This window comes from Henckelia pumila, chromosome 3 (genome assembly GCF_033568475.1).
Source record: "Henckelia pumila isolate YLH828 chromosome 3, ASM3356847v2, whole genome shotgun sequence".
In the NCBI taxonomy this organism is placed as follows: domain Eukaryota; kingdom Viridiplantae; phylum Streptophyta; class Magnoliopsida; order Lamiales; family Gesneriaceae; genus Henckelia; species Henckelia pumila.
Genome location: NC_133122.1, coordinates 191,306,026 through 191,318,315, shown reverse-complemented (window position 1 = coordinate 191,318,315; position 12,290 = coordinate 191,306,026). Strand labels below are relative to the sequence as shown.

At 33.3% G+C, this 12,290-nt stretch overlaps 1 protein-coding gene across 1 annotated transcript; it reads right to left on the bottom strand.

Annotated features, from left to right (window-relative positions):
* Positions 1-3,192: 3,192 nt before the first annotated feature.
* Positions 3,193-7,224, bottom strand: LOC140886586 (systemin receptor SR160-like). Its single transcript, XM_073293246.1, has one exon. It carries the CDS (start codon positions 7,054-7,056, stop codon positions 3,439-3,441), a length of 3,618 nt encoding a protein of 1,205 aa, XP_073149347.1. The 5' UTR covers positions 7,057-7,224; the 3' UTR covers positions 3,193-3,438.
* Positions 7,225-12,290: the final 5,066 nt, after the last annotated feature.

Genomic DNA, 12,290 nt, shown 5'->3' with positions numbered 1-12,290 from the left:
ATTGTACACATCAGCTCCACATCATCACTGAATTGGTTTCATGTAAGCGTCACGTCGGAAAAAGGACTAAAATTGCCAAAAAAATAAAGATAGCGGACTAAAACTGAAATGTGAAAACATAAAGGACCAAAATCGCAAAATGACAAATATAAAGGACTAAATTTGTAATTTTCCCTTATATTAAACATATAATAAAAAACTTATTTTAAAATAAATAAATAAATAAATAAATAGTATCGTAAACGCGTGGTACCATTTTCGTACGTGAATGAGGACAACCAAACTACACTGATAAAAATGACAGATAACTATAAGCAATAAATAATGTTTCCCACATGATCGATGTGACAAATTCATTAAGAAATTAAAGTAATTAACTAATTAGATTCTTAATTCAAGGCAGAGTACGTTTTCAAGTTCACACGCTCGTGTCTGTTCGACAACTGTTCAAATTAAGCAATAACTCTAAACTAACTATTGAATATTTCATTAATTATAAAGGTTTGGTATGGGATTTGCTTGGTTGTATCAACGCGGATATTAAGATGTTTTTTTAAGGTATATATTGTTTCGAAAATACATTTAAGAATGTATATTTATGAATTTATCAATATATATATGTCATATCTTCGTGTACATTTTTCAAGTAGACCTTTTAGATGAAAATAAATGTTCATCTTTAAATGCATCCAAAAATATTATCTTAAATGTGAATATAGAACCCGAGAAAATTATATTTTTGGAAATTTGAATTGGTAGAGCTCGGGAAGTAGAATTCAGATTTGCATTTACAGGTTAGGAAACTGTACCAAAATAATCTTGCGTGGAATCATATATACATGATTTAAATGGATCAGAAATTAAAACAAGCGACTTATTATAATCGGGTTATTTAAAATGTGATTTCAACTTTAGATTTCGAGTCACAAGGCGTCACGGTTCATCAAATTAACGCAACTAGTTTGTACTATACGATAGTGGACGCAATTTTATAAGTAATAATACTTTTTAAATTCATCTATATTAAAGGTATCTCGATTTTCTATCATTGTTTAGTATGATAATAATATCTAACATCTTTGTTTCATCCAACGTTATGCTCGAATTTTATGACATAGTTATATTATCCAAAATTTTAAATTTAATATCCCTGTAATATTTGTACATCATTCGTCATTAACAAACAAACATGGTTGTATGATTAGAAACGTGTTTATGCGACCCTAAGTTGGAAGCATAGATAACTAATTAGATGACAAAGTATGTCCCCACATTTTAATATATTCAATATTTACTATGTAGAATGAGAAATTATATACTTATAATTCTAGTGGCTCGTGGATCTTTCTTTCTTTCTTTTTTTCGTTTTCCATCTTGAAATCTTTTTGCTCCATTTTGATTCCTAACTAGTATACGTACTAATTAAATTAGATACCCTTAATCTGTTTAATTAATAAAGGAAATTTTAAATCCATAAAACAAAAAATAAAATAATTAAATAATAATTTTAAAATACCAATTTTTTTTGAAATAAAATACCAATTTTCACCTATCCATTATCCATTAATTTTTTCCCCAAAAAACAATAATTAAAAAAAAAACCTGTACCCATCTCCCAAGATAACGTGAAGAAAGAATTTGAAATGAGTTAATTAATGCATGCAAGTAGTTCACGGTCAGACGAAGACAGATCTTAAGTTTCTCGAGTAATAAATAAAATAGAAATTTTGAATCCCAGTTTAACATTATTATTATAAATTATAAAAATAAATAATTAACAAATCGAAACGGTGTTGGCTTGATGCATTGAAACTATAAGAAAGTGGAGTTATTTTATACGGTCCAGCCTAGGAATTGCACCCTATGGAATATTAAATTAAATGACAAGAAACAGAAAGATTTCAAATAAATTAATTAATGGTCCAACCTCAACATTATTTAATTTATATTATATATATTTTTTATCAGGTTCCAAAAACTCTACAAGTCCCTGGAAAATTGATTTTACAGCTTCTTCTGGATCAAATGTATGCTCAAAACAATATCTATGGAATTTTCGGATCACGAAACTTTTAAAATCTACACAATATATGTTTGCTATATATACTGCTAGAGATATATATATGTATATATATATTACTAAAAAAATGAAAATAATAAGCTCAATAATTTATTATGAAAAACATGAAGTAGAAAACAGTTAAAATATTGTAAACAAATAGACAAAGTCAGCTTTGGTAGTAGAGCATCCTTGCTTTGTGGAATGCATAGTTTTCAAGCATGAATTCAGGTGCACATGCGCATGGCACATATACAAGCAATTAATAAAGACACACACACAAACACAAATAAAATTAATAAACAAAAAAAAATGTAAATTTTTCAGGACCACTCACTGTTCTTAAAAGAAGTAGAGTTGAAATAGAATATGACAACTTGTATTCTGCGACACGGGCATTTGGCATCTTCCTAGAAATAAAGGATTGGTATTTTTCTTGCAAAACAATTATATTACACGTAATTAATTGAACCAAAATGTTGCATCACTCAACCAACCTTGTACGTATTACAATGTTCTGTGTATAATTAGGTATTTGTTGCGAATACAATATTGAAGCTACTTAAATGTTCTCATTGTGTACTACCGCTTGATACGAATGATAAGATATATATTCTTGTTTTTAACGCAATTCACACAACTGTTTTGATTCAAACTTGCGCAATTAATACAAGGACAACTCAGTCGTCAAGAAGGGCTTCCTTGCCATTATATTATTGGAGCATGAAAGTGAACAGAAAGAAAAATGGAAAATTACACCTGAACAATGGCTCAAACATGAAAGTTGGCAAGCATGAGTATAAAGGGCCTACTGCTTGAAAAACAATCCCCAAGTCCTTAATGAAGGATTTGATGTGTTACTTGTATGCATGTAGTACAAGAGACATATTTTAGCATTTTACAATTTTTTTTTTTAAAATTTTAGTTTGTAGTGGGGCCAGTTGGAATTTGAAAAAAGGGGAAAAAACAAAGTAAGTTACTAAAAAATATCATCCACTTAGTCAACATCATTGTTATTCATAGATTGATCAGCACCTTCAAAGGCTAAATGAAGATCAAGATGTTCTTTATCAGATAAATAAAAACCAAGGGGAAAATTAACAGTAAAGAAGAGGAGAAAAACTAAAACAAGGTAACAAAATTAAACTGTATATGTACAACAATATTGTTACAACTTACAAGCTAAAACAACCTTTGTTATTTTATGTATGCTGATACCAAGATTTTCTTCTGAGGGACTAATACTACTAGCTGTAAATACAATAATTACTGGTACAATTTTAAGGATAGGTTTATCCCGGTTCGAAACGGAATCTTGATTGGAAAAATGGGATTCGAATGAATGAATGATCAAGAACCATCAAAATTTCCTCCCAAGTTCACAAATTCTTGCTCGATTCGTTGCCCTCCTTTATGCTCATTTCTACGCCTTCGACTGTAGTAAAACCGCCTTCGTCGATGGCAATAATGGAAGAAGCCGAATCGAGTCCTGATCCTGCCTGAATCTCTTTAAACATAGCCATGACTTGTATCATTGTTGGCCGTTTCCAAGGTCGATCATCTAAGCAAGCACATGCCACTTTGAGATGCTGCAACAACTCGATTTCTAAGCTTGGATCTTCTTTCATTATTTGTGGGTCAAAAACGTCGCTTATTCTCGTTTTCGCATGCTGTTTCACCCATCCCACAAGATTGTTGTCACCAAAATCAGCTGAATCGGTAGGTTGCCTACCGGTAAGCAGCTCCAGTAAAACGACTCCATAGCTATAGACGTCTCCTTTTGTCGAACATCTAAAACTTTGGTAGTATTCAGGTGGGACGTATCCCGGTGTTCCAGCTAACGTGCTGACGCTCAAATGCGTGTCCTGGGCACTCATGTGCCGTGCCATCCCAAAATCTGATACTCTAGCCTCCAAGTTTTCATCAATCAAGACATTGCTAGATTTCATATCTCTATGAATTATATGTGGGATGCAATTGTGGTGAAGAAAAGCCAATCCCCTGGCAGATCCGATAGCAATTTTTCGCCTTGAAGCCCAACTTAGCTTTATCCCTATTTTCTTTCTGTCGTGCAAAACATCTTCGAGACTTCCATACTTCATATACTCATAAACCAAGAGTCGTTCTTCGCCAACCTTGCAATACCCAAGGAGTGGGACAAGGTTCCGATGCTTAACTTTCCCAATTGTTTCCATCTCAGCGGTGAATTCTTTATCGCCCTGCCCACTTACATGTATCAACTTCTTGATTGCCACAACATTCCCATCTTTCAACTGAGCTTTGTACACATCACCGAAACCACCACTCCCGATCAGGCAGTCATTATGGAAGCCATCTGTGGCTTCAAGAAGATCCGCGAAAGTGAGTTTCGCAAGAGGCTTTTCGAAAGTGGCAATGCTGATGCTCAATGCCTCACGGGTACTTAGCTTCCACACACTTTGTGCTGTTGCCGAGTTGGAGTGATTCTCCATATAAGCCTCGAGTGCTGCCTCCTTTTTCTTCCTCCTTTTTTTTGTTTCCACAGCGACGATTATCAAACCAAATATGCAGAAGAGTGAGAATAATAACCCCATCGCCACACTGCCTGCAAGGGATGCTTGTCTACGGTGAGATTTCGGATGCTGGCCAGTGTCCGGGGCCAATGCCGACCCACAAGGTGGAAGAGGGTATCCGCAAAGTCCTGAATTATTCGCAAATCTAGAATCAGGAAATGTATCGAATGGTGCTGATTCAGGAATCGGTCCCGAGAGATTATTGTTCGACAAATCAATCTCTCCAAGCATTGCAAGGCTCTTCAATGCCACGGGAATCGTCCCATTCAACTTATTGTAAGACAAATCAAGAATAGCAAGACTCTTTAACCCCTGAAGCTCTTCAGGAATGGGGCCGGAAAGATCATTGTGTCCTAAATTTAGTATAGACAAGTAGAACATGGACCCAAGCTCCTTTGGTATGCTACCCTCCAATCTGTTGTAAGAAAGGTCGAAAAAAATCATCGAACCATTGTTGTTAAATGTTGGCTTGGTGACGCCTCCGTACACTCTGGTAAAGTTACAAGGATGCCTTGTTGAAATTCTGGGCAATTGTTCCTGTCGAATGCCCCCAAACTCAAGCAGATTGCCAGCTCCGTGACACTGCTCGCTTCCGTCATTCTTTATATAAATATACCGTTTCCCGGTGAGCAATGCCACATCAATATTGCCGGATTGCTTGGAAAGAGCAGGTGGAATGGTACCGTTCAACAAATTCGTATTGAGATCCAACCAAATCAAGCTTCGACAGTCCCCCAACTCGGCCGGAATACTACCCGATAACAAATTGTTCCCAAGTTTGAGAATGGCTAGATTAGCCAAAAGGCCTAAAGAAGCTGGAATTTCACCGGTCAATTGGTTATTAGACAAAGAAATCCAATTCAGATGGGTGCAATTGCTAAGATAATCTGGAACCGGCCCTGTCAAATCGTTGAAATCGAGGATCAAGTTCTCCAAACTCTGCAAGTACATGAACTCCTGAGGGATCTCACCTTGCAGTTGATTCAACCATAAGATAACATCCCTCAACTTCGACAAGGATCCAAGGCTAGGTGGGATTGAGCCATTCAAATAATTGAAACTAAGATCAAGTGACTCCAACAGTGAACAGTTGCTCAGACTCGAGGGTACCGTGCCTGTGAACATGTTATTCTGAAGGTACAGCTCTTTCAAACTGTTGCTAGGATCTTGGCAAAGCCCAGAAGGGATCAAACCAGAAATTTTATTGGAGCTCACATCTAATGTTTCCAAATTTACCAAATTTGAAAAAGAATCAGGCAACCCACCCACAAAATTATTGAAAGATAGAACCAAAGTCTTCAAATTGCTCAATTTCAAGAGGGGTCCAACAGGCAACTCACCAGCGAAAGTGTTGTTGGAGATATCAAGTAACTCCAAAGAAGAGCAGGTGCCAAGACTTTCAGGCACAGGATCTATCAAATAATTGTAAGACAAATCCAACTCCACAAGGGTTGCACAGAAATCAGTTAAATTTTGAGGAATAACACCTTGAAACCCATTTTTTTGGAGGTAAAGATACTGTATACTCCCAATTGGCAGCATTGGAACATCTCCTGTGAGCAGGTTACTGGTGAGATTGAGGAAACTCAACTTCCCACATGACAAAAGTGAGTTCCCAACTTCACCGTAAAATTTATTAGAAGATAAGTCCAGGTGTTGCAGATTGGAGCATTTCCCAAACGAGGGAAAACCCGTGGCGAAATTGTTGAGGGAAAGATCCAAATGCATCAGATTGTTGATGTTTAACTTGGACAAACTCTCCCCCAATTTACAACCCTTTAAATACAGTCGCTGCAGCTCAGAAAACCCACCCGAAAAAAGCCAAGAGACCACGTTCGAACCGGGAATGCTGTTGTAAGAAACATCAAGAACTTGTAAAGATGGCAACCCAGAGCCCCCGGCAACTTCTTTCAGCGGGGGGCCAATCGAATTCGTGGAGAGATTAAGAAAAACCAAACCAGAGCAAACCCCAAAGGCAGAGATATCAGTAATAGGACCTGAGACGGCGTTTCCAGCTAGATCTACAGAACTCAAGACACTGCCGCAGGAGAATCTTGAAAGGGAGGATATTGGACCAGAGATGGCAGCTTTATTAAGCACAAGAGACTCCAATCCCGGCAAAGAAAGCAAGAAACTCCCGACTTTCGACAAGTCCGCGTTGAGGGTGTAACCAGAGAGGTCAATAGAGGAAACTCTAAAGTTTTTACACGAGACACCTGTGAAATTGCAAGGGGAGACAGTAGGCTGCCAGCTGAGGAGCAGGTCGGGGTTCGGAAGTGAGTTTTTGAACGAAATGAGCAGCTGGGAGTCTTTGGTGACTCCATTCGCGGCGACAAAAGCCAGCTGCGGAGATGATAGAGTAATCAAAAGGAAGAAGTATAAGAAGACGGTGATAAAACGGCGATAACAGAGGAAGAAAGATTCGGCAAAGAGGCGTTGTTTCATGTTCAAAGATTGAATCTTGATGGTGTATTTTACTAGTTCTGATCAGGAACTGAACTGGGCTTTGGTTTCTTCCATCGCATAGAGGAAGAAGATGATGTGTATGAACAGAAATGGGAGTGAAGGTGAAAATGAAAGGAGTCAAAAGGGACAAGGTAAGGGACGTAGGATGCCTATTTATATTTTTGCCCAAACCTCTGTTACTGTTCAGTCTCAATGCCTCGTGCAAGGGATGATATATGGCATCCCCGTTGGAGTAAATTACATGTTTCATTTATTTTTATTTTTTTGATTTACAAGTGTGATAGTCTAAATATTGGTTAAGTCGATCTCATCCATAAAGTAGTGTATTGTTGTGGGTGGCGTGACGGATTTTGATTAATTAAAATCAGCGGGTTTTATAGGTTACATATCGCCCGCAGAGTACTATCCTGCGGACGGCATGAACAAAACCCTAAATATTTGAGTTTCAGGGTATCCGCTGATCATTTTGACCAGGTTTCGTGTATAAAGATTTTGCGGATCCGTTTATTCATAACATAACTAAAAAAAATGATATTTTAAACGTAAAAATTAATATTTTAGTCGATTATGCCTAAAAATTTCATCTAAATTTGATTCAATCGTTTTTTTTTATCTCCACTTTTTAAAGTAAAATATATATAATTTTAATATATATATATGAACTCGATAACTACCTTTTAATCGAGTCGCCTCTTATTATGTGACATTTATTACTGATTTTTTAAAATTATAGTAATATTGCTTCTTTGTTGGAATAATCATCACTAAATCCATCTTGCTCCAATTCATACGTGGGATTCTAATTTAGATAGCATTTTAACATTTTTCACATTTTATACTTTAATGAAGCTTCCTTTTGTTTTTATTTTAAATTTTATAAAATGATTATCTTTCTTCTTTGTACTTTTGAGTTCTACGTTAAGGACGGTGATTTAATTAATTTGTATTTTTTCAGGAATTTTTTTTTAAAATAAAAATCTATTTACTAATTCCTAATTAATAAAAATACATCGCTTTATTAGATTTAATGATATAATCAAATTTAGACTCCGAAGTCCATCAACATGTATGGAATTGGAATAAAGTTATACAAAACTTTATTAGTTAGTTATATATGACGCATGCGGATGGTCAGGTACATCAAACTTTGGAATTTCTAAATATATGAAAACAGATATTAAAAATCAGTAATATTAACACACACCAGAAAAAAATCATTCGTAAATAGCGGGAATAACACGGATTAATTTAGCGTAAAGCTTACATAAAAAACTTCACAAACCGCATGAAAAAAAATGCGAAAAGCACCAGTTTCATCAAGTAAATTTTATAGTTTATTTTATTTTTCACATGATGCTATAAAATTTTTTACACAAATTAAACACTCTAAAAGGCATCTAAATAAACATGACCCCAACCCTTCATGTCTTTGCGAGTGAGACACAAATACAATACTTGACCTAATGACGATGGGCGAAAATTTTCCTCCACACAATAAATAATTTTGAGACTTGAATTTTTTATAATTTGAAAATTTATATTTATTCTTAATCAAATTTAATGTCTAAGTGCTATATATAAATAAACTGGACGAAATCCTCTGTTACACTTGGTGCTACAAACCGTGTTACACTTTGCTAAAAACAACTTCGTTTGCACAAATGATTAAAAATTAAATTCATTAAATAATATGGATGAACAAAATATAATTAATCATTGATAAAATTTTTGATTCACCTATTTTTTCAATTAAAAAATCATCAATAAATTGTTTCACTCATTTATCGTGCTTGGGACACAATTTATTGCCTATTTTAATTGAAAAAATAGGTGAATCGAACATTTTATCAATGATTAATTATATTTTGTTCATCCATGTTGTTTAATGAATTTAATTTTTAATCATTTGTGCAAACGAGGTTGTTTTTAGCAAAGTGTAGCACGGTTTGTAGCACCAAGTGTAGCAGAGGATTTCGGGATAAATAAACATGTTGATTGTCTTCATATAATTGAAATCGTAATAAAAACTAAAAAAAAATCTTCTTTCACGTTTAACATCACATTAAATCTGCTTAAAATTATAAAACTTAAGTTTGATTTTCACATATTAATTAAACAAACTCCACGTATAGACCCACATATATTACATAGTGTATAAAATAAAATGTGTATTTTATTATATATAAATACATAGTTGTTCTACATATATACAAATAGAGCTGTGTTTGTTTACTGGAAATGGAATAAAAAAATTCAGAGAGTTTAAACGAGGAGATGGGAAAGAGTTGAATGGGGAGTGGACACAGCTGTTTTTTCACATGGCGTGTGGCTCCCTTCTCTCTAATTTCCTTCTCTACGCCATATATTTTTCTTGAAATTAATTCTCAACTTCCTGATTTTGAACATATTTTTGTTTTCAAAACTCTTATTATAATTGGATTTCAAATTCGACATATCGTTCTAAATTTGAAATTGTGATTTTTCATATATTTCACTTTTAGTATATTTAGTATATTTTAGAAAAATACTACATGTATACGGAAGATTACACGTTGGGTTACACGTTGCACTTGAAATTACAAAATTATCCTTCCATTTGATTTGAAAAAAATCTTTTCAAAATACATTAAAGATATTTATGTAATTTCAAGTGCAACGTGTAACCCAACGTGTAATTCTCCGTGTACATGTAACATCATCCTATATTTTATATCAGATAAAAATTTATAACATACGATGAAAATAAATACATTGAATACGAATTCATTTATTTATCAAATGGAAGAGAGAGTATAGGGTGGGGGGTGGTCGGAGGTGCGAATTGTTTGTCTGTATAGGTTTGCGTCCGTGTGATTAAGGAATGGATCCATCATTGTCTGTTATTAATGGTCCAGATTCCTTTCCCTTTATTTAATTGTCTTCATTCATTCTCTTCCTCGTCAAATTTAATTTAATTTAATTTAATTTAAAGCAACTAAGATTATGTATACCTATATATAATATATTCTTCTATTGTATATATACATTCAATGGCTTTCCATCCATTTATTTAATAATAATGTATATTATATTATATATTACCTGTATTGCCTGTAATAAGTTTAGGAAGAAATTAAAAATCTATCTCCAAATTATAATGTGGGATCACAAGCATCCCATATGATGTTTGTAATCTTGTTCATGATTATTATAATTTGAAATGTAAATGGAAATGCATTATCTTATCATTATTAAGAGTTTTTGTAATCATTAAAAAAATATATATATGAAACCAGATTTTGCTTTTAACTTTTTTTTAAAAAAAAGTTAATTGAAATTCAAGAGATCAAAAAATTAATATTAAAATTACTTATTTATCATACGATTGTGGCTAATAGTAACAGTATTATATGGTACGTACCAAAATAATGCAGGGATAGTACTGTTAAGTAATGGCCCCACGATTAGTCAATTGAGAGCATTGACGGACAGGATTGGACAGTGAATGCTGTCACACATTTGCATGTGTCCAAAACACTATCCTTCAGTAAATCTAATCTAACCACGCTGCGCTGTAAGATTTACTTTTCGAATTTGAGTTAGATTTATTATAACTGCGTCGTCAACATAAATTCTTATCATAAATTCGAGATTTTAGTGTTGAATGAGTTACAAGTTATCAGTTATATATCATTATTGCTAACGAATATATATATCATACTGTGTGCGAGTGCGACAATGATTGTTTGTGATACTAGGAATTGGAAAAAATGCAAAAAGAATTTACTATATTATGATTGATTTGGTAAAATTATTAAAAATTTGTCTAAACAAAGATAAAACGTTGATTTTGTTTAGAAAACAATTACAATAATTTTCAAACATAAATTATTTATGTTGCAATAAAATAACGGAATCGGACGTTATGTTTATACTAAAAATAATGTTAAATTATTGTTTGGGACGGTCTCGTAAATAATATTTATGGCATGAGTAAATTCGATCTCATATATAAAATATAAAATAATATTTTTCATATATCAGATCAAATAAAATATTCTATTTTATCAAATTCAATGTTTTAAAAAGTTTGATTAAACCTCGCTTAATCTCGCTTAAACTTAAAGCTTCTCTAAAACGCTTCGCTTCGGCCAAAAGAGGTAAAAAGCGGTCATACATAGATTGATTATGTTAAGTGTCATTAAATACACATAAATATGATTTTTTAGAAACCAAAATTGATTAATAAGACGAAAATATATCATAAATTAGCGTTTTTACTAGTGAGTGATCGTTAGCAATGTATAATATTGTATGACTAAGTGTAACGATGATGTGAATGCAGTACATATTGAGGGATTTTACAGCTAATGTTTTAAATTAGACCAATTAATTTAGTTTATGTTCGATGACATGAGATATTAAAATGATGAAATAAATTGAATTAGAATCTCACAAAAAATTAATGCATTACGCTTGATTTGTTTGAGATGACTAAAATTATAATTTAAATTAAAAACGCTTTCTTACGCTTAAGCGTACGCTTAAACTTCCAATAAATGCGTTTAAGCTTAAAAATCTTAAATTTGACTCCCACATTTCAATACATTTTACGCTTTTTAAAACGTTGATCATATCCAAACTTTTCAATACTTATCATGGTTTTGTACTTTCGGGGGCATCTATTTTGGCTCTACTTGGATGCCAAATTAGTAAAAATAAATGAAATATAATACATACAAAACAATAAATACAGTTAGTGGGTGTGGTTGGTTTACGATTGGGGGTAATATGGTAAATGTGGAATACGGAAGCGTGACGTGAAGTCGTGTGATTGTTCTGTTAGAAACAGTTCTTATCAGCTTGTAGTCTTTATATGGAAAAGGTGGTGGGGACATTATCGTCATTTAACGTACGCCTTTTGTCTCGATGCGGAAAGACTTCGCACGTGTGACCATGCTGTCACTTTCCTTATAAAGCATTTTTATTGTTTACCACCACTGTGAATTTGTCCTCAATTTTTTTTTTGTTTTTAAAATAAATTCAGTTGCTTTTAAAAGTTTAAACAAATAATGTATACGAATATATTTGGTTTGCTTACTTTCGGAAATTTTTTTATTAAGTTTCAAGCCAATGATTGCAAACACTACCTATATATATTTGTTTCAATTGTATAATCGTGTTTCATTTTTCACACCGATTAATAGATTTATTAGGAATATAAATTAACAAAC